Source organism: Plutella xylostella, chromosome 29 (assembly GCF_932276165.1).
Source record: "Plutella xylostella chromosome 29, ilPluXylo3.1, whole genome shotgun sequence".
Classification (NCBI taxonomy): Eukaryota; Metazoa; Arthropoda; class Insecta; order Lepidoptera; family Plutellidae; genus Plutella; species Plutella xylostella.
Window position 1 is genome coordinate 2697922 of NC_064009.1, and position 24480 is coordinate 2722401.

The 24480-nt window shown below is 38.3% G+C and overlaps 2 protein-coding genes across 2 annotated transcripts in view; both read right to left on the reverse strand.

Moving 5' to 3' along the window:
* The window catches only part of LOC105388958 (GTP-binding protein REM 1), a 93141-nt gene extending 81330 nt beyond the window's left edge, over positions 1-11811 (reverse strand). The window contains exon 1 of the mRNA XM_038116109.2: positions 11000-11811. Coding sequence (XP_037972037.2) covers positions 11000-11420 — 421 coding nt within the window. The 5' untranslated portion in view covers positions 11421-11811. The remainder of the gene's footprint in view (positions 1-10999) is intronic.
* Positions 11812-15788: 3977 nt separating this feature from the next.
* LOC105380182 (beta-1,3-glucan-binding protein) lies at positions 15789-24236 on the reverse strand. The gene is made up of 9 exons (XM_038120405.2): positions 24069-24236; positions 22636-22863; positions 22103-22284; positions 20981-21120; positions 19777-19934; positions 19446-19570; positions 18647-18767; positions 17569-17714; positions 15789-16003 (listed from the first exon to the last, which is right to left on the reverse strand). The coding sequence occupies exons 1-9, from the start codon at positions 24202-24204 to the stop codon at positions 15818-15820; spliced, it is 1422 nt and encodes a 473-aa protein (XP_037976333.2). The 5' UTR covers positions 24205-24236; the 3' UTR covers positions 15789-15817.
* Positions 24237-24480: the final 244 nt, after the last annotated feature.

Genomic DNA, 24480 nt, shown 5'->3' on the forward strand with positions numbered 1-24480 from the left:
CACAAACATCCTTTTTACAAATATTACAATTTTTATATATTTTTTTTGCTCTTTTGAGTATATAACCGGCTACGTAGCTAAGCTGACTAAATATTACTGTGTTTGAGGCTTTTTCTCGAAAATCTTCTATTTTGCACTCTATATCACACATATCCACTTCAGTGATATTATTTTCTTTTACATCTTCTTTATTTAAAAGAGATTTCATTGATTGAAATATTCTGCATTTGTCCTCCTGGCAGTTCGACCCAACAGAATGGTTGCTATTTAAGTTATTAATCAATAGGCTTGTAAATGCCGACTCAAAGCCTAGTGCTGTTGGTGAAATATTTCTGCAGCCATGAGAACGGATGCAACCAAAAAAATTTTCTAGAGGGTCTTGGTTAAAGTGTCGCATCCAAATAGACTTAATTTTGTGTTCGTCAATTAATTGATTTTTCAATAGTTCTACATTGTTCAGTGTACGTAGCCAGTTTGTAATAGAAGGCACACTACCTTCCCTTCCTTGATTTGTAACAAACTTCATTGTTTTTAAAACCTTTTTTTCCCTTGCCCATACCTTACTGTGTTCCGATTTAGGTGTTACAGCTTTTAATAATATTTTTCCACATCTTTTCTTAGAATTGTCATAGCTCCCATTTAGGGAATCGAATAATTCATCAAAAAATAATAATATGTCTGCAGTATCTTTACATTCTATTGGAAGTATTCCTTTATCTGAAAAAAAAGGAATAAGGTTTAGTATAATTATATATGTACTTATATAACTTTTTTAAATTCTATATAATGAATGGGGAAACCGTGAATTGTAGTAGTTTTTAATGAATATGTATTTCAAAGCTGCGGTTGCGCGAGATTAATTTGAAGTATCATTCTTGAAAAGCCCCGTATGAAGGAGCCTATTATGAAGCTTTGATCATGCTGCACTGATTTAATTATCTTTAATAACATGTTTTACTTTATTAACACTACCCAAACACCTATAAACATAAATAATATCGATCTGGAATATGTTGAAGACTATATCTATCTTGGACAGAATATATCATTTAAAGAAAAAATGGATAAAGAAATCACGAGAAGAATTAATATCGGTTGGAAGAAATACTGGTCACTGAAACATATCTTCAAATCCAAATTGCACCAATCTTTAAAATCGAAAGTTTTCAATACTTGCATCCTACCGGCTATGACATACGGTGCTCAAACATGGGCCGCCACCGTGAAACAAAAACAAAAACTCGCAGTCAACCAGCGAGCAATGGAACGGAGTATGCTAGGGATAAAAAGAGCTGACAGAATTACAAACGAAAAGATTAGAAAAACCACAAAAATAGACGACATAATTACCACCACAAGACGAATGAAATGGCAATGGGCCGGACATATAATGAGATGTGAAGATAACAGATGGACGAGGCTAACAACAGAGTGGATACCGCGAGATGGAAAACGCAGCGTGGGCAGGCCACGAATAAGATGGTCCGACGAGCTAAAAGCTTTCCATCCTGTATGGTGGCGCGAAGCCTCCAATAGAAATGTTTGGAGAAAGATGGGATCGGAATTTGCTACTCATCAAACTGTAGAAAGGGAAAATTAGATCCGGCATTAAGTGCCTATATCACCCAGAGAAGCCTGGTCAGCGAGGGTGATCATGACTATCCTTGCTCGCAGCCTGTGAGCGAGAGGCCACTGTCCTCTGGAAGGACTAAGAACAGATAATCTCTCAATTTTTATATTATTTCAAGATTATTATTGTTTTTTAAACTTATGAGAGTAATTATGTACCTATTAATTTACATGTGAATTTTTTATTTTTTGATATAAAATTAATAATTAATTAATAGAAATTAAAGTCATAGTATTTTTTAATCTATTACCTAATTTGAATGCTATTAATATATTTTTTATGATATAATTTAATTAGTAATTTGTAATGAAATGGAAAAATGTATAAATTATTATATTATGATTTCTGTTAATGTATATGCATGTAAATTGTAAAAACGAGTTAAATAAATGGCTATCTTATCTTAATAACATGTTAACACACTTTTATAAGTTACAATGTTATAAAAAAACATTTGAGAATAAATAAAATAAATAATAAAAACGAAAATGCAGGTCAGGATTACATAATATCAAACGATAATTAATGTTGTAGGAGAACAGATGAAAGAAGCAGATATTTAAAATTGGTGAAAATTCTTACCTGCCAGATATCCCATATTAGTGCCAACAGTTTTGCTAAAAACTTGAGTAGCCATCTACACTTTCATTTTTCACATGTAAATTAATAGGTACATAATTAATGTACCTATTAATTTACATGTGAATTTTTTATTTTTTGATATAAAATTAATAATTAATTAATAGAAATTAAAGTCATAGTATTTTTTAATCTATTACCTAATTTGAATGCTATTAATATATTTTTTATGATATAATTTAATTAGTAATTTGTAATGAAATGGAAAAATGTATAAATTATTATATTATGATTTCTGTTAATGTATATGCATGTAAATTGTAAAAACGAGTTAAATAAATGGCTATCTTATCTTAATAACATGTTAACACACTTTTATAAGTTACAATGTTATAAAAAAACATTTGAGAATAAATAAAATAAATAATGAAAACGAAAATGCAGGTCAGGATTACATAATATCAAACGATAATTAATGTTGTAGGAGAACAGATGAAAGAAGCAGATATTTAAAATTGGTGAAAATTCTTACCTGCCAGATATCCCATATTAGTGCCAACAGTTTTGCTAAAAACTTGAGTAGCCATCTTCACTTTCATTTTTCGAAGTTTTTTTGGATCAACATGGGCTTCTGTCAGATTTTTTATAAGTTTGATGCCTTTGTACGGCGGATTTTCTTGATGTAATTTAATTATATGATCCCATTTAGCTATTTTGATTTTATTATCGATTTGACATTTAAGATTTTTTGTCATTAAATTGTTACGGATCCCCTTTATTAAATGAGGTGTGTCAAATAGGGGGATTATTTGTTGTCCATTTATTTCAAATATATCATTTTTTAATACTTCGCCTTGCCGCAAATACATTATTCGTGTATCTTCAATCAACGCATTAATCATGCTACTATTTGTAGCTCCCTGATCACAAACTGTTGCTAAAACTTTCAGGCCACACTCCTGCAATTCTGTGATTATATTTTTTAATTGATTCTTCAAATCATATTTTTGTGTTGCTCCTGCACAGAAACTATAGGCAAGAGGCTGCTTATAATTTTTAAAAACTCCACGCAACATAAATACAAGTGCATGGTCTGCAATTTTTCTCTTGCGTTCTGTGCCATTGTTTACAAATCCTGTTATTTCATCCCTCTTTCTATTAAGTTCGAAATGTGGGGTTATTGAAATTTCATCGAACAACACCATGCATAATTTGTCGTTTTCTGACATGCGTTCTACTCTCTTTTTCAATAGTAGGAATATTTTTTTATTTATCCCACATATATTTTTTTATAGCCTTAATCCCACAACTGAAATCAGTCTGCTTAAAGTGACAGGAGATGGCAGTATAAATATTTTTCTTAGCCATCTGTATGCTTTTGGGCCCTGCTTATACAGACTGACTGCCATGATCTTCTCATTTCTTGAAAATCTCCTCCCCATTTTTGGTTTGCTTATTTCTCGAAACTGCATAATCATAAATATGGCTGCGAGCGACGTGAATTTATTTAAAAAATTCTTAAATGTTTCGTTTTCTGAAAGCTTCATAGCTTTTTTCAGTCTGGTCACGTAACTATCCTTCTTGCATCGTAATGTCTGGATCTTCTTTTCCAAGTAGTTCCTTGTTGCTATGGGTACTGAAAATGTAAAAATATATTGTTGGATTTTAGTACTGTCTGTTGTTTAGTACATTCCAAACTACAATTATCACCACTAGTTTGTGGAAAAAAAATCACCTTTTTCATTTCTTGCAGAGTATCGCTTTTTAGGTACAGCTGTTGAAGTACTCGCAGTTACTGCTGGTTCTGTTGAAATCAATAAAGCTGCAAAACAAAACAATGAAACACAGGTTATTATTTTTAACTTTGTTGGTCACGTGACTATTTACTATGGAAAATATATTTTTTTTCGCGAATTTCCAAATTCTGATTTCAGTTTCGGGCTTAGATGCTGCACATGTAGGTTTCGGCTTAGTATACCAATTTTGCAACACCCTGTATATAATATATATTTTATTGCAGGGATCAGAAGTAGATTGCAGTCTACTACTAGTTAGCTTGTCCACCCACTACAGAAACAAGATTGTCTAATCTTGGACCAACAGAGCGCCTATATCAGCTATTACAACACCCAGGCTTGCTGCTCCAGTTTATTCGGGAGCTAGCCTGGCTGAAATTAAGGGGACATGTACAAAGGTACAGGAACTTCGCCCCCTCTCAGAATAGAATAGAATAGAATAGTATACTTGCAGTAACTAGGTATACTTTACTTAAACTTACCTTCAGATGTGGACGGTGCAGTATTGTCTGTAGCAAAATTGTTAATGTCTGACAATGGTCTTTTACGTGTCGAAACTGAAAAATAACAGAATTAGACTTTATTATAACTAATATATACCCATGCAATCATTTATGAGCAATAACCTTGAATTTCTAGTTGTCATTTATTTTATAACATACATTTTTGCAGATAGTTGTATGGAATGCTTTCAAGGTCTGTGCTTATAAAATATTTTGCAATTTATACCTATGATGAAGAATGTAAGTAGGTACATAATCAAGTACATAAGATATACAAAGGAGGCTGTTATTTACGTGATTTTGAATAAGATTTAATATTTTTCATTCGCTTATCAAAAATAATTGGTTTACCTTTGAGTAATAAAGTTGGGACTGCGTCAATAGTGAGTCTTGAACTCCAGGTATGATATTTTGATTCAAAATGTTGGTGACAAACTCTGGCATTTTTAAAAATATAATTGTCATCAAGCATAACTAAGTTTCCACCAATAGCATTGGTCCATTTTCTGAATCTTCCAGCATCCTTATCAGGATTGGGGAACCTATGTAAGGTACTGGTGGTTTCACCTGCAATAAAAACATTTATATTTAACCAGCATGACGGAGAGCCGTGGTGGCGTAATGGATAAGGCCTCGTCCTCTCAATCGAGAGGCTGTGGGTTCAAATCCTGGCCTGTACCAATGATATGGAGTTCATAGTTTAATGCCGCGCGGGATACTGGTTTCTACTCTTGGTTTCGCTTGAGCGTCGATGAACTAAGAACGCGATCCATTACGGTATCGCCGAGTTGCTATGAATACGGTATGTCCATTCTTTTGGCAACCGAGTTGTACATAGCTTGATAAGCCGCCACTAAGCACCAATCCTTCAGCTAGATTACATCAAACTTAATTTTACGACGGTAGACACAACACTCGTCCAAAGTCGGAACATTAATTAGTGAATATAGGTACTTACGTTTTTCATTCTGGTCACAACCAGGAATAAAACACTTATGTTTCGACGCCATACTACAAAATCCAAATCAAAAGGCAAATCAAGGTCAATTATAGTACTCGCAAAGGTCAGAAGGTGAGGAGGCAAATCAGAGTCCACGAAAAAGCTAGAGTTGTCGATAAAATAACAAAAATCCGAAAAAGTTATTTGTATTTTGGCGGCCGTAATAACAAATAACGTTCCGTATCATGCACACATTGCGTGAATGACATATACCTACACACTAAAATATTTTGTAGTAAGCAAATTCTATATTTTTTAAACATATTGATGTCAGTATTAGTAATATAAATATATATGTAATGTTTTATTTTATTAAATTTTCGTGAATGACTAGATACTAAAATATTTAATAACTATTATAGTAGTTGAATTTGATGTAATATTTTGACTGTAAAGAAACGTACCATTGCCGGAGTTTTAATAATTACCAGTATTAAAAATAAATAATAGTAAAATAATGTTGCCAGATATTATTTGGACTCAATTATCATTATTATAATTCTCATTACAGCGCCATCTATAGATGTGCCCACAAACAAAAAATTAGAGCTTGAAAAATAAGAGTGACATTTTGTATTAGCTGAAAAGCCCATGATAGTAACAGCGGAACAGTAAACAACAGACAGTCCACTAATAACCGCCTAACAGTGAAGATCTCCAGAGACACTCGAAGTCAACAGTGAACAGCAATACCGGTGTTTTCTTTGGAAGACTCTACAGACTAACAGCTACCTCAACAGTGGCATTTCCTCATCTTCATAAAGAACCAACAGGTGCACCGCCACTTCCTTCGAACCGTACAGTTATAGTTTCCCAACGGTCGAGGTGATCCGCACATTTGGTCCTTCGAGCCGGATTGAAGACTTTGGAATGCCTGTAACGAGGTCCACGACAGGGAGGCTACAGCGCGGCGGCCTAGAACAGAGGCCTACTGAAGAATCGTCGGCCGCCGGCGCCACCGCCTCCACCGCCACCGCTACAGACTCCGACACGCACACGCCGTCAACCGCCGTGAAAGCATCAACATCGACGGGTGTGTCCACCGGAGTATCGACGCCGCCCTCGTCTGCCGCCAGGGTGGATAGCGTCTCGCCCCCCATAACAGGGGGGGCACCGCTCCCTGTGTTCGGGGGAGTACCGCCACCGCCCTCCACTGCCGCGAGGGTGGTTACAGCTGCTGCCGGAACGCCCTGCCCACCGTCATGCATCCGGGCTACTCCGCCAGCGTCTACAGCAAGATCGAAGGCCAAGTCATTAAAGGCACGCCGCATCGCCGAAGCGAAAGAAGAATTAGCGTGTCGTCAAGTTGAAATCGCCGAAGCAAAAGAAGAAATAGCACGTAGTAAAGAAGAAATAGCACGTCGTAAAGCTGAACTCGCCGCCGCCCGTCTCGCAGTTATTGAAGCTGAATCCGACACCGATGATGACGACGGCAGCATCAGTACCGAGATGGAGAGTACGCTCAAGGTCAACTCGTGGCTCAAGACACAGCAGAATGTACTGGCCATCAAGAACGAGCCTCACTCCGCGTCAGCAGCACCACCACCGCCAACAGAAGCTGCTGAGGAGTCCAGACAGCATGATGAGGACTACGTTCTACCGCCGCCAGCCGCCACCGCCGTCGACCCTGCCTCCACTGCCGCTGTCCCTGTCGCTCAGCCGCGGGGAAGCGACTCTGTGAGCCTCACCGCCCTCGCCGAAGCTATCGCTCTGGCTGCAAAAGCCGGGGCGCCGCCGCCACCGCCTCCGCGTCACATCAGCGAGCTACCGTACTTCAGCGGCGCACCGCACGAGTGGCTACAGTTCAAGACCGCCTACTACGAGTCCGCCGCATCACTCGCGCCCTGCGACAACATGGGCCGCCTACGACGATGCCTTAAAGGAAGAGCGAAGGAAGCCGTCAGCCGCCTACTCATCACCAGCACGACGCCCGATAACGTGATGAAGTCACTTGAATTGTGCTTCGGGCGCCCGGACAGCATCGCGCTCGCCGAGTTAGAACGTCTGCGGGCACTACGCCGGCCTGCGGACAACGCTACAGAGTTCTGCTTCTTTGCAAATGAAGTAAGCAACATCGTGACGGTACTGCAAGAGCTGCACCGCGACCGCTACCTCAACAATCCCGAGATCACGCAGCTCACAGTCGAGAAGCTCTCCTCCGCCCACAAGCTTCGCTGGTACGACTTCTCCGCCGCACAGTCACCTGAGGAACCAGACCTGCTGAAGCTCAGTCGATTCCTCACTCGGGAAGCTTCCATCTGCATGCCGCACGCACACGAGAAGACGATTGCCTACGAATCTAAGAAACAGCAGCCGCCGCACCGCGCAGAATGGGCATACGCAACAACAGAACAGAAACCTACGTGTCCAGTGTGCTGCAACAGGGGCCACAACAGCCCAACAGAATGCCGCAAGTTCGTCGAGAGTGACGTCGACTCACGCTGGCACCTAGCGAAGCAGAGAAGGCTCTGTTTTAGCTGTCTACGCTACCGCAGCAAGACGCACCGATGCAGAAAGAAGAAATGTGACGTCGACGGCTGCGAGAGGTTACATCACCATCTGCTACACTTCGTACGCAACGACAAGCCCGAAGCAAAGAAAACCGAAGCAGTCGCCTCTACGTGGACACCGAAGCGAACGAAAGCGTATCGCAAGATAGTAAAGATCCAAGTCTCCGGACCGGCGGGAGTGGTCGACACATGCGCGCTCCTAGACGACGGATCTACAGTAACGCTAATCGACAGTGAAATCGCACAGAAGATCGGAACCAGGGGGCCCATAGACCCTCTCAACATACAAGGTGTCTCCGACACAAGCGTCGACGAGTCCGCATCGCGTCGCGTCGCACTCACTCTTACGGGTGCGAGCGAGACGCACACAGTCAACGCACGCACAGTACAGAAGCTGCACCTCGCCGCACAGCGTGTCACCGAGCAAGACCTCGCCGGCTGCCCTCACCTGGAAGACATCCAGCACGAGCTGAAGCACACAGACATGAAGCCAGGCCTGCTCATCGGACAAGACAACTGGCACCTGCTGATGGCGACGGAAGTGCGAGCGGGACAGCGACACCAACCAGTGGCTTCACGCACACCACTGGGCTGGGTGTTACACGGTGCACAGACACGTGCACTGGGACAGCGTGTGCACTACGTGAACAACATCGTCAGCATCGAAGACAGCATGGACGAGCTGAAGAGACACTTTGCGCTGGACCCACTGACGATCACACCGAAGAAACTAAAGTCCGACACAGAACAGCGAAGACTGCAGGACCCTACTACCTGGTACAGCGGTCAAGGTTTGCGACGTCGTCATGGTGGCAGACGGCAACCTACCACGCAACACGTGGCCGAAAGACGTGGTCACGACTGTCTACTTCGGAGAAGACACCGTACGAGCAGTCGACGTCCAGACCAACAGAGGAACCTTCAGAAGACCGACCAAGCAGCTGGTGATCCTGCCTACAGCTCCAGTCGTTCCGACCGAAGATTTCAACGCCCTGCAGGCGATGACCGGCGGGAGAGATGTACGGAACGACTGAAGACATTATAGTTTATAGTTAGTCTTCTTTGTAAATAGTACATAGAAATATCCAGATAGAGTAGTAAGCCCGATCATCCACGCGAAGGTTCTGGAATATTCCATTGTTTTCCTGAAGTTTTCATAATGTTCTAGACTTATAGGTATAGAATTAATAGTTCGACAATAGTCCAGAAGGTTCTAGAACATGGCCAGGGAATGTTCCATAACGTCCGCGAACCTTCTAGTCGCTAAGTTACATAGGTACTTATAGTTGTTCGTTGTATTGTTTACGTTTGTACCTACTTTGGTAATAATAATAAATAGTGTGACCTCGGGTATCTCTGGAATATTCGGGAACATCGCTCGCCGGACTATATAAAGGGATGGGTCCGGCGAATAATAGTCAGTCTAATAGTAACAGCGGAACAGTAAACAACAGACAGTCCACTAATAACCGCCTAACAGTGAAGATCTCCAGAGACACTCGAAGTCAACAGTGAACAGCAATACCGGTGTTTTCTTTGGAAGACTCTACAGACTAACAGCTACCTCAACAGTGGCATTTCCTCATCTTCATAAAGAACCAACAGGTGCACCGCCACTTCCTTCGAACCGTACAGTTATAGATTCCCAACGGTCGAGGTGATCCGCACACTAACTGTGAAGGAGTTACCACATCTAACGGTGTATAATTTTTATTTCATATCCACCAGTGAAGAAAGTTGTTCAGAATAACGAGTTGAGTCATCCACTACCGGTTAAAAACACCACTTTTACAGCTTTAGTTTAGAAGCAAAGGGAATTCAAAAGTGTAGTACTTATTATTGCAGGCCAGTGTATTTGGCTTAACGAAATAAACCGAGTTTTACTAGAGTTCTCTGTAATCCCATAAATGTAACGATGTGCTGTGACTGTGATTGATAACCTAGTGCGTCGTGAAAACATACAGTATTGTTGTAGTGTGAAATAAACAATTCGGTTATATGAAACTGGGATTCGTGGAAATTGAATAATTAAATATCATACTTTTAAGTTTTCCATGTGTAAGTACTATGTGCTGGTAAGATGAAGAGTATGTATAATATAATAGGTATATATAGAAACAAAATATATTAATTACAAAGAAACCCCGTAGTATCTCCCATTGTTAAGTCAAAGAAAACGGCAATAATGGCTTCTTTCAATGAAAACACAGTAGTTTTCCCACATAATTGTGTTGATTAAAAAGAGAGTCGATGCCGGCACCCTGCCAACTTTTTCTGTGCCGATTGCTTCAAAAAAATCTGGTCAAGAACGATTTTTCATCGTAATTGGTTCTCCAGAGAAGTTTTACAAAGTTTGTTACGGTAGCAGTGGCAGTTGGAAATTAATAAATAATAAAATACATAGCTGTTTGTTGAATAAGGACCACACTTTGGGGTTCTTGGGTTAACTTTTCTCCTTAAATACTACAATAATACGGTGATTAGTCGCATGAAAGTTGTTAGTAGATGGAAGAGATGCCCTGCACCATTTTTTTCAGGTCTAAGTAGGATCCGGTAGACACCAAAGAGGTAAACAACTTTCATTTGTAATTTCCAAAGTTTAGGTTAAACTCAGGTTGATTTTAATGATATAATGTAAGTATCTGTCGCTTGTAGCTTGACTGTCTTTATGAAAATAATAATAATGTGTATGTGCGCTTGAAATCATAAGTCCAGCATTGTTTTCAGATGATATTCCCAAAAATAGGTCGTAGGTAGGTCTTTTGATATGAAAAATATTTTTACCTACACGTAGCCGTGATTTATGGAGCATAAATCGTTTAAATTATAGGTCAGTCTTCACCGCGGCAGACAGACACCGCGTAGATTCAACAAGTGTGCCGATTATCCTAATTCCGTACGCAACACTAAACCCGTACACTCAAACTTTCACGCGTCAACTTTAAATTTAGAAAGAGTTGAACGGTCTCCGTAGCACTGACCTCCTTTCTGTGTGGTGTTGAAGGTGCGGAGCCGGTAGGAGTCCTCGTCGGGCTCCTCGTCCGGCGGCGGCGCGCGCGGCACGTCCAGGAACGCGTTGGAGCGGCGCGGCTGGCTGGAGGCGCCCGGGGGCGGGCGGCGGCGCGCCGAGGCCTGGCGGCGCACCTGCGGCGGCGTCTCGGCCTCGGCCAGGCGCGGCTCCGAGCTGTAGCGCGCCCTGGTCTCGCGGTCCAGCTGCTGCTGCTGCGGCGTGCGGCGGTGGCGCACGGAGCGCCCGCCCGTGATGCGCGCGGACTGCGAGCGCGTGGCGGGGCGGCGGCGCGGCGCGGGCGGCGTCTCGGCCGGCGCCGCCAGCGCCTCCATGCTCGCGGACGCCGGCGCGCATATCGACTGCGAGCGCTTGGTACGTCCGTCCGACGCCATGCCTGCTGCGGTACTGCCGCCCGCCCTCGCCCCGCCCGCCCGACTTGTTGCATCCGTCGCCGCCCGCGTATTATTCCCCGAGTGCTTTTAGCCCGTAGTTTTAATCTGCGGCGCTATTTATTCATGTTCACTTAACGTTAAATTGAAAACTGGAACACTTCGCTAATAGAGTTAATGTAAGGTGAGGGTGTATTCAAACTTTTCACGCGTAAGGCTTCTGTGTAGCGTAAAAGTTTCTGTGATGTTTGGCTGAAGTTTCTTTAGCGTGAAAAGTTTCCAGGCATGAATAATGGCAACTTTTAATCACAAATCAACATCAATGGAAAGTTGTTTCATGTCAAGTGGAGAATTTTCTGAATCAGTGCTTTTATTTCGTAAACATGTGTCTAATAATAAAAGTAATTATTATTAACTAAAAGCTGAAATAGTTCGTTTCTTATAATAAAATTGATGCTTTTCCGCATAGCTTTTCTACAAATCTTAAATTTACTATTATTAATTTATGACTCAAAATTTATTTATAGCCAGATTTAGTATACATATACATATGTATAGTTGTATACTTACTTACATTTAGTATATGAGCGTATTGCGTTTTAAAAAAATTCTATCGCTTATTAAACTTGATAGAAGTATTTTACAGTTTTATACAACATTTTCTATATGAGCATACTTTTAAAAGGCAAGAGTGAATTCCAAGATAAAAAATTGGTAGGTATTCCAAAAGGTCAACATTCCTTAATTCTCTAGATATTAGGTAGGTAGGTACCTACTGAAATACAGACAGAAAAATTATTCAACATAGGTATACCTGTGTGTGTGTACGTACGAAACGATACATATTGTACATTATTATACGTACCAATACCTACATTAATTATTTTTATAAATGAAGTGACCTTGACCACGCTCTGCTTAAAGAACCATAAAAATGATGAATGGAGTTGGGCAGTTCTTCTTTTTAACCTACATAACTGTGTCTCCACCAGTTGTGAGGAAAATATCATGAGTTTTACAAATATTTATTTATTTATTTATATTTCAACGTGCATTGTACTAAAAACACAACGGCTGTGAACGTTTACAAAAATATAAATTTATATTTTTGTATTTAAAATTACGTTACAGAGTGGTAAATCCGCATGACAGAGTTGTATTTCATACGAATCTTGGCTGTCTCCTGCCACTTCATCCTGCGTATATTTCATAATGTTAGAAAAAAAATATATGACGAGATAAAATATAAAATTTTATTTAAACTCCAGAAGATATTACTTATTTAGTAAAACAAAATATATATTTTTAAAATATTTCTGAAATATTTAAAAAAAATTTTGAAAAATTGTCTCTCACTACCCAAAGTTTTAGTAGTTACACTCTGTCACGTAGGTTGCCATTTAAAATATTTGTTTGAGCCACTCGTCCTTATTGCCATCGATCAGAGTTTAAGATCTCCTTTTCCCCCTTGGTAAGATTTCCCCTTAGAGATCCAGACACCGCGTATCGGCCACCCGCAAAGTGTGACAGGAGGTGCGTGTGTTTATTCGGCGACAGCTTCGTCACGTAGGTAATTGTTAAAATAAAATATATTTAAATTATTATTTTGTTATTTACTCATTGGTAATAACGATTACTTTGCAATCAACATGTGAATAATACATTTTATGTTACTGTTTAAATACTATTCGACTTTGCAATACATTTTACCCCTCTGTCACACGACAAATCTGTCACATTCTTACTAAACACTCCAACCTGAGGATATTCATCAACGAAAAATTGAAGAGAAACTACACGTTTTGGTTAAAGTACGAAGTGAAAGGAACGTCCAATAGACTTGCGCTGCAGTAATAAAAAGTTTCGTCAGTGAAAAAGGTGATTTCGTGCTATTGTTCTCAAGAACAGACGATGAATGTGGTAGACTGTTTAATATGGTGGAGATTGATTTATCGGATGTTTGATGATTACATTAAAGTCCTTCCAGCTTCTAAGGTAATTAAAAAAGGAAAAAAAATAGTTTTTCAAGTTCTAAGAGCCACTTCTGTACTTTCGAAATATGGCTGATTAAAACTTTAAGAAATTACGTAATTTTTCGTTATATTACTTAAATTTTAGTTTGTCGAAAATATTATTTGTGCAGATAATCATTAATTTATGTAGTTGGAACAAATTTGTCCTTTAAGTTCCTGAAATACGGATATTTCAGTCTCCAGAGGTTCTCAAGTGTGATTTTAATTAGTTATACTAATTATAAAGATATCTCCAGTTAATTCTTTGACTAAATTGAAACCATAATGATTTATATGTAAGTTACTAAATTATTCTTATTGAATAAAACTGTTTTATTCCAAAACCCTGCCTAATATTTAATAGAATAACAACTCTGTCACATCGTTTACCACTTTGTAACGATTGGTGTCTCCTGGTAGTCAACTTATTTTTGGTCGTTTATATGTTATGTTATAAATAGTACAACTTTGGAAAAATCATATTAAATTTAGTCATTGATGTTAACGTCTATGCTGTTAATTTTTTACTGTAATTAGCAGCGAAAAAATATTTATAACAAAAACAAGCTTCATTTTAGCTGAAATTGTGACAGAGTGGTAATAACTACTTAATAAATATTTTGTTATTACTAAAAATCCATTCCTTCATATGTTTTCAAAAATGGTATTTTGTTTATTAGCGTATCAAAAAAGTTTCATTTCAAACGACGAAGACTATCTCGTTAAAAAAAATTAAAAGATAATGTGACGAAGGTGTAATTTTTTGTGCCTTATCCACGTATTATGTCCTTAAAATATTGAAAAAATTGGTAAACTACGCGGCCAACCACCTTTTTCGATAGAATAGACATGAAGCTATCATAAAAATGATAAGAGTTCACCAAAAAGCTATAGTTTTTTTTTTCGAATTTGGGATAATTTTTTACTCATTATGTAGGTTAAAAAGAAGAACTGCCCAGTTAACTTTTTATCGCCATTTTGGGAGTTTGCTAATCCATGCCAATAAATTTTGTGTGTTTGTTAGAAACATGAAGCCATTTAAACTTTCAATTTTTTATCATGAAATTTCATATTATGTACAGGCAGATGTACCACATTTGAAGGTAGGACGGTTAAGGTACTTAAGTATAGCAAAAAGTTTCAGCAGTAACTATTTATATAGGTCTCGGTACTCACGGTAGTATAAAATTCAGCTTTCTATACTTATACTTACTTACTATTACCACATTTACACTGTAGTTAGCTTTTCTTAGATTTTTCTTTTTAGTAATACCTTAGTTACTACCTATAGGGTAATTGGTTCATTACATAAATGGTAAAAAATACATTAAATAACATGGTACTTTCTAACAAGTAATTCCGCCAATAATTCCAACGTACACTAGCTACTAATACTGTGGTTTACCTGTGCCAGTTCCTACTAGGAATACATATTACATACAAACATACATACATTCCCAAACAATGCAAGCTTCCAAGAGGAGGTTATTGCCAAACCACAACCAGGACCACGAGTCTACTAATCAATATTACTTCAATGGAGTGTTGTCGGAAATATTTCAGAAGTGGGAAAATTCGTAGTTTTCGTCATCGGTGAGCCAAGCAAAAGGCATACTTAATCACGTATCGGTAAATGTGAATTTAGTTTGAGTTTTCGGCTCTAAACGTTGCTTCTTCAGCGGGTTCTACCTTCAGCGCTGAGTGCGCAACCTTTGTGGTGGAAGTCTAAAGAAATTAATTATGATTAAGATAAAGAGTTATTACTATGTTGTAGTTTTTCCAGCTCGAGACCATGGGATCCCGGACATTTGGAAGGGGTGTATGGGGCCGAAGCCAACATGTAGAGGCTCTTTAGACAACATTACTTATATGAAATGCGACACCAACCGATTTTCCCTGATTAAACTAGAAGTAAACCCAAGGAAAACCCCGGTTAGTGCAGGACCAGAGTTTATTGGCACATGTGTAGGTTCGGTTATTAAAATATCTTTGCGTGTAACCTAAGAATTACCCTTCGTACGCATTAGTTCCACGGATCCGACATATTATGTATTATACAGGGTGTTGCAAAAAGGGTATACTAAGCCGAAACCTACATGTGCAGCATGTTATATGTAAACCAGAAACTGAAATCAGAATTAAAAAAATCGCGAAAAAAAATATTCATTTTCCATAGAAACTTTGTTGGTCACGTGACTTTTTACTACGGAAAACATATTTTTTTTTCGCGAATTTCCAAATTCTGTTTTCAGTTTCGGGCTTAGATATACCATGCTGCACATGTAGGTTTCGGCTTAGTATTCCAATTTTGCAACACCCTGTATAAGTATGTATAAACCTAGTACAAAAACACATTACATACTAAACAAACAAAAACATATTTTAATCCTAAACAGCATTAACTTTCACATAATTCACGACAAGCCTAGCGTTGTGTCCCCAGGTCTGGTACCAGGAGTCCAGGGCTTGCCAGAAGTGGAGCTTGGCTTTGCTGGCTGAGTCTCTCCAGGGCTTCTGGGGCAGATCAGGGAACTCGGTCACGCCGCCCGCAGCTAGGCCCAGGGATAGTGTGAACTGGAAGGTTAAAAGGTAATAAATGGAAAAGGCTATTGCGGTAAATTTTGACATAAATATGTATAAGGGTCCGTTCACACATACCGGCTCAGAGATCAGACCAGATTATTAGGACTTTACGGAATTATTAACGTCTTTCTGTCGTTAGATGATTCATATGGATGATAATAATAACATTCTTATAGCTACAGTTTTAGCGATATTATGGCTACTCTAGCTAGCTTGTTATTCGAGTACATTTCTCAACTGTATTGTAATTTTTTTAAATAATGTTCTCCTCCTATTAATATAGCTGAACACAAAAGAGTAGAGATTAATGTTTTTGGAACTAAACAGATTTAAACCTGGCAATTAAAAAAAACTTGTGATATGTGGTCTGTTTCTATGGTTTGAATGTCAAACTCGCCCTGTTCCTGTATAAACAAACCGAATTTTGCTTAATTTTGGAGTTTTGTGGATTGTTGAGTTTGTTCACGAGGTGAAAATGAATAAAACCATTCGCAGCGAAGCTAGACAGATGATTTACAGCGTTACCTACGATGTTTGGCGGAGAATGAGGCTGGAGAAGTTTTAGTTAATATATACGATGTTTATGAAAGAGCAGCGTTTTATACTGGTGAGTAGGTACTTAATTTCTAACCATTAACATACATTGCTTATATTTCTTGTAAAAAAGTACTATTTTGATGTAATAGAATGCCTTTTAATGTGTATTTGTTATTCTTATAGAGGTTAGAAAATACTAGTGTCAAACGTTACATGACATAAGGGTTTGGATGCTAATGTTGTTAAAACATCAGGTCTAGATACTTTTTTACTAACTCCCGACTCAAAAAGGGTATCGATAAGTTTTACAGCTGTAGGTGTCTATGTGTGTCGGTCTCTCCGAGTCGAGTCGGTATAAATTCCCCAGACATAATAATTTGCAAGTCACTGCTTTTCTGACCAATTAAATAATTTGTTGCAGGATAATTGGTAAACACAGTTTTAGAAGAATTGCCGGGGCACATTTGAACTTTTTCCTGAGCAAGAAAAAACTGGAATAAAATATCGATGTGTGGTACTATCACTTTTCTCCTATAGTAATTACATAATGGGATAACCAACACGTGTTTCAGTGCAAAAAAACATTATGAAATACACAATGAAATAAAAGTTACAGTTGATTTGATTTAATGAAATTCATTCAAGACTGCCCCCCTCTCCCCTACTAATTTATTCTCTTAACATAAACCTCCCAAAAAAGTGGCATTTTATAATTAGTAAATACCTATTTGAAACATTTCTCGTTTTGATTTTTTCTGCTAAAGTATCGTGATACTTTTGTCCGTTTTCTATACTATAATAGTGTGGCCACTTTCTTAGATTGCCACGCCCTCAATTATTCTCTACTCTTTTATGTTCAGCTATACGCAAACACCGTTCTCTAAAACAGGCTTGCGAAGAAGGGTTTGTTTTCGACGTAAATAAACTCAATCACAGCACCAGTATTTATGGCGACGTTTATGCACGACGATAACGAACCCGTGTAGCGGCAGTTAGTTTTGATTCCCATGAAGACTTACTTCTTGATCAAAAGGCGCCATCTTGTTTCCGGCCTGGTATCTGACAGCTGACGTCTGACAGCTCTCCGGCAAAAGTCCCACCATGCCCTTGTCACTCGGACTGTACCGGGACCATTCGGTGCCATCTACTTTCAATACTATGAGGTCTGGAAACAAAACATCACTTTATTCCTGTACTGAGCCACTTATTCTATTCTTTGTGGGGATATAAGTATACGTACCTGCACCTGGCACTCTCGAATAAAATCTTTGTGCATATCCCCAAGGACTAAACTGCCTTATTTCCATTGCGTGCCTTATTTATCCATGTTTGAGGCATTGATTTAAATATTGTAAGTATGAAAACCAGTTTTTCACAAAAAATATATACTAACTTGTTAAAATCAAACACAAAATCATCACTACAACCTATCAACATCATATCGACATCAATCACCTAGTTAATGCAGGCTGTAAGTCCTTAATTAATTGAGACTCCTGAGATCTAAACATGCCTGGTACTTAATCGAGCTTAAAAAGAGCTTAGCAGGCGGGAAATCTTACACGCATCACATAATCTGAAATCTTTTGATCCCCGAATTTGCACTTATTATGCTAAAACTTTAAAAGGTTAAACTTTTATTACTTACTGTAGCTTTTCTCAGAGAGATTCATATTGAATTTGATGATCTTCATACGCTTTTCGTGGGAATACCCAAAATAAAAAAATCAAAGCTTTATACGTGGTGAAATTATTTTCAAAATTTTGACTTACTGAAATAAATAATCAAATTGTGGATCTTTAAAATATTAGTGTAGTGAGATTAACAATTATAATACGCGGCCGCGGGCGTCGAATAAGTTGAATTGTTATCGGTCTATCGCAGACGAAATTACGGCCAATCACCTGATTAGTCAACACCATACGAGTACACGTGTATTAGTCTATGGTCAACACAAAGATATAAGATCGTTTCTGTTTTTGTTTTATTCGTGTTTACTTAAATATTGTATTTCAGTGTGCCTATGTGGTGTATTTGTGCAGTACTAAGTGTGTATTCTATCTTTCTGTGTTTCTAGATAGGTATCTGAATCTGACCTGGTGTCCATTTCAAAGAATAGGTGTGGAAATCTTTCCCCCACTCTTCAGTCGTTAGCGCGTGAGTGCGCTGGAGCGCGTCGCGGCACCGGCGCTCGAGGATCGGGCCTCCATACAGCACCTGCGGTTTATGTTTTATAAATAACAATCTGTAATAATTGTACCTACATAGAAGTAGACAATGATAAGTCTACTTTGTAAGAAAATCTTTTTGATAACTACACTCGCGAGCAATGAAAAAGTTTCACTAACAAAATGTTGACACCAAATGACCCCAAATTTTTTTCGCTATCAAATTAAAATTATTTAGGTTTTTAGAACTCATTTAATATTTTCATGCGCTGTTAAATTGTACTTCAATATTGCAGCCAGCGGGAGGCGGCAGGTGTCTGAAATCACCAAAAAATTAGCTCTATCAAATAATTATAAAAATACTCAAAAAAAATTTACTCATTATAATATACTGTGGAATAATTACTGTCTGACCTCTGAGGTACACAAATATTATGAATATTTTTACCCCCTTTCAGCTCAGCGAGGCGGTTGTATTCCTAAACAACAAAAAGTTCTGCCAAAAATGAATATGGGTAAACGGGGCGATGTTTTTCCAAATTAACGACCATGGGTATTGGTTTACAACTGTTGCCGGACTTTTGGAAATATACAGCAAATAGGTAAGTAAATAGGAATAACATACAAATAAATATGATTTATATTTAAATCATATTTGTTTGTTATTCCATCTATGTATTACGAAGTCCCTAGACGACATTGTATTATAAAAGTCACATAACTATACCTTATTGCCGTAATCTTGAGAACTGCTGGAAAGATTAAAGTTGCCTCTGGCTGTAGCAATTTTGATTAATCCCGAAGCATATGGAGCGACGCCGTACTTATGAGTAAACGGAACCAGAAGTAATTCTGGAAATCGAATAAGACACTTCACACGACGAATTTAAGTAGCTATAGTTATTCAAGGGGAAAAAGTATAACTCATGCGGATAAAAAAAAACAGTTAAAATACAAAAGTTTTTTTTTTAAGTTTATTAAGTATGTGTTTCATTAGTTGGGAAAGTTGTTCACTTTGAACAGTAGATCCAGTAATTAAAATCTTGGATACATCATACCTGGATACAGCCAGTCCCCCTGCGGTAGCTTGGCCCGGACCTCGACGGTTCCGTATCTGAAGGTGAAGTTTTTATTCGTGATCCTGCCGGAGAGCACGGGCGGCAGGACGTTGACCCCCGACGCGGACATCTCACACGTCATCGGCGGCCCAGTGCACCTGGTGTGAAAAGCTGATCGTGATTAGTCATGATTATGAGGTCCTTAGAGAGCTAAAGTCAATGAAATAGCTCACCGAGTGGCAGTGGGTTGGTCACATCGATCGAAAACCGATAACCGATGGGGTAAATGTGTTCTTGAGTGGAGACCGTGACAATAGTGATACGCAAACGTATATATATAGTGTAGGGCTAGATGTGGTGAAGAAAACTTGCGAAACGTGAAACATCTCATATGCCATTTAATAAATTTAGTTTTAACATGAAAAAAAGGGACAGTCCGAATTGTACTTTATGTGACAAGGAAGAGGATCTTGTTCACTTTGTTCTCGAGTGTAAAATTAACGAACAACCCCGACTTGATTTCTTACGCGACACTCAGTGCACGGCCGGGGAGCTCCTCTTCCTTGTGTACGGCATCCTCAGCTCAAGCCTCACTCATGATCACAGTGGCCGGTTCCTTAGTTTTATCATTTACTCCCTAACCTTAAGACAAGATTATTATAAATCTGTAGGTTAAGTTCTACTCCCATAGTTGAACTACTAAGTACTATTTTTGTTAATTATTTAAGAATTGTTATTTTTTGTTAGTTGTTAAGCCGACTTAATCTTAGGATGTATGGCTTATAAAATAAATGAGATAATAAAAAAAAAAAACTTGCGAAAGGTGGCTGGAAATGATTGGATGTGGAAAGCTTTAGACCGCACACAGTGGCGTGCTTTTGGGATAGGCCTACGTCCAGCAGTGGACTGCTATAGGCTCATGGTGATGATGATGATGATAATATAGTCATTGATAGTGTATACTATAGAGTTTTGCGACTGAAATGTTTTCACTCTTCTGTAACAAACTCGATTGACGTTATAGGAGCAGGTTTTCCTACGACAACCGATAATTTCGGTAAAATCTATAGATAGAGCAGCTACTTCTTTAAATTTTTATCGGTACAAGCCAAAAGACGCCACCAACCCATGACTTCTTTACAGAGAGAACGACGAGCGAGGCTCCATATTCGTAGATTGGTAGAGTATGCCTACTCATTCTTACCAGTCGTTTAAATTCAGCGCCCCACTGTACATGCTGTCAGCATTGAAAGAAGGTTCGGTCTGCTGTAACCTCGGCTTTATGATTAGATTGCCTTTCTGGACTTCCACCGCTGACCGCTGGTACGAAATGAAGGGGTATTCCTGAAAAAAAAATTCGTTATGTCTACATTAAGGGTGGATTCGTCCAAACATCACGTTACACGAGAATAACTATACCGGGATTAAAATTATACGCGAGTAAATATCTAGGATAAGTACATTTGCATTCTACCAAGTTATACCATGATTAAATTGAATGAACGAGGAACGAAACTGTAATGCAACTAAAATAAAAATAGCTGCGTTTCAAAGCATGCAATAGAAATGACATGCCAACTTAGTTTGAATGGATTATAAAAGTATGAAATTGTTTATGTTTTAATATTTTATTCGCTGTTGTTATTCTGAGACTTTGCCTTTTAACGTACTTTTGTTTATGTTTTGACAGATGTGTTTATATGTCATTATGACGGTTTTCTAATCAGCTGATGTGCTGCCGCCATTACAAAATTACTCTCGGATAAGCTCGTTACACGGTCAATTTTGGCGGTATAACATTTTATTCTTGGGATAAGCTAGTTATCTTGGTTTCAGGTTTGGTAGAATGCAAAATCCTGCTTACTCGCGAGTAACTGGTACTTTACTCGAGAGTAAAATTTACTCGACGTTGGCCGAATCCGCCCTAAATTTATTAATTAAGTACCTAGTCATACTTACAATGAAATGAAAAAATATACAAGGATGTTGTTTTAAAAATTACTTAAGTATTGTTACCTATTTCTTTTTACGTGTAAGAAAAGGTACTTCCCCAGGTTTTGTAAATAATGCTGATTCATATTATTTTTTGGTGAAGGCCAAAAACCGGTCTTTAAAAAAGTCCCGTTGACGACTGGCCTTAATTTTAAAAACCCAACGACACTGAAAATTTTATTTATTTACATTTAATGTATAGACACAAAATAGACAGATCTCCACACAGACTTAAATTATTCGCATACAAAGGCGGGCTTATTGCCAAAAAGAAACTTCTTCCAGCTAACCTTCGATTATTTCCCATACAACCATAGGCATATAAATTACTCACAGGATGATCCAAAGCAATCTTATGTTCCGTCTGCCAAACGTACGCTGTGTCCAGTGACTCGAAGTCGTCATAGAAGACGATGTCTCCCGCGCAGCGAGCCGGCTTGCCCAGGACCGTGGTCACTGACGGACGACACTCTTGCACTGACGGCAGTGTGGTTTCTTGCATTTCATTGTCGAACTCTGAAATTTTATTTATGAATCTTATGAAATTAATACGTAGGCAGTGTGAATGAAGAAACAGTAGAAACATCGCAAGCTTTATGCTTTTTGGACTAAGTACCCATGACACTACGTTAGAAACTTATAAGCTTAAAACTTTCCCATATCCATGAGGATACAAAAATACATCTACGATGAAGAGAGTAAGTAAATAACAGCAACAATACCAGGGGGTCATATTTGCCTAAGATTTGATTAGATTCGTTGCAGTCTTCTGTTTGAGGCTGGTACCTAGTGGACGGATGAACTCTTTTTGGGAGTAACAGGTGATGATTACATTATTTTGTCTGATGATAAATAAAATGTACCTACTACTGACTTTAAACGTCAAGTCGTCCTTCAGGTATCCTTTCCCGTTGAAGGAGACGAAGATATAATAGTTGATGACGTCATCCATCTTCAGCTCTAGGTCGGGAAGGTCGTAAGTCCATCTTCCGTTGACTGGAGATAGGACCTCCCCGCTGTACTCGCCGACGATTGGGGAAGCTATTTTTCTGTTCAGATTCAGCTGGAGCGCCATCAGGCCTATGCCTGGTGTGTCTGAGGATAGTTAAAATTGTGTGCCTTTATTCACAAATTTTTATTTTTAACCGACTTCAAAAAAAGGAGGAGGTTCTCAATTCGTCGGGATCTTTTTTTTTTTTTTTATATTTTTTTTATGTATGTTCACCGATTACTCCGCCGTTTATGGACCGATTTTGAAAATTCTTTTTTTGTTGTATTGCATTGAGCTCCCAGGTGGTCCCATTTTTTTTCAGAATTTTTGTTCACCCCCAAGGGTGGGTAAAGGGGTAAAAACAGGGTATGAATTTCCATTTTGGGCACATATTAACCGATTCTAATGAAATTAAGAACGTAAATATAGTTCTTATAACAAAAAAATATGATGGTGACCTTGAGCTGATCTGATGATGGAAACGGAAGGCAGTCAGGGGAACTCTTCAACGGTATATAGCAACTACTTCGTGTTTAGGCTTGAATGATTCGTATTGATTTGTAGGACTTTTTGGTATCATTTCCACCTTACTTTTGATTGAAAATTATTGCAAATAAACTAAAAACTATAAAATAAAATAATAATTAAAAAAATAAAAAAACCGCCTTCAAAAAACCACTAAAATGTAAGAAATAATTTAAGGTTTACACAAATTCTACTCGTATGTGACAGTACAAATATACCTAAGCAGGAACTGTTCTTTTTTGAAGTTGGTGCCATATTTCTTCAGATTACTTTGTCACCGCACCAACTTCAAAAAAGAACAGTTCCTGCTTAGGTATATTTGTACTGTCACATACGAGTAGAATTTGTGTAAACCTTAAATTATTTCTTACATTTTAGTGGTTTTTTGAAGGCGGTTTTTTTATTTTTTTAATTATCTCTCCTGCCTTCAAATCTAAAATTGATCTTTATTATTTTTGTTTGAATGTCATAGGACAATATTATTAATTTACTGATATCATACCTATTATGGTCTTATTTGCGAAATACATTATCAATATTGTAAATCAATTACAAGGAGATAAAGTAAACAAACGATGTTAGGTTTAAATACGCTAGTAATATATGTATAAGTAAATGGGTTTAAAGTTTTCTTTTCGCTAATTATATGAAAGTATTTCTACCTAATTTCAACATGTAATATAGAGGTATTTATTTACTGCAGAAGCATTATAACCGAAATCAATCGATCGGTGTTAACTTCATTTAAGTTCCTATTTCAATAATAAAAACAAGTTAAACATACCTGGTATTGACATCCTCAATCCTTTTGGTTGAAACACTTGCACTCGCACATCTGGTATTTCATACGCGTGTCCAGATTGTCCAGTCACGAAATGAATAGCAAAAACGCACAAAACAAGTACAGATGCTCTTGCCATGGCGACCACGTTTCAACTGATAAGTATTTGCAGCGATAACATACGACTTGAGATGAGTCAAAGTACAGTCAACCGAAGAGATAAATATGCTCCAGTGCCAGCGAAGATGATCCTCATAGTCAAGGGAAATACAGGGTGTTGCAAAAAGGGTATACTAAGCCGAAACCTACGTGCGCAGCATGTTATATGTATGCCCGAATTTCACTTAGATGAGTTGAGAATCTTGTACCTAAATTGTGGATACTTGTCTCTTTGGTTAACTGTACCTACTACCTT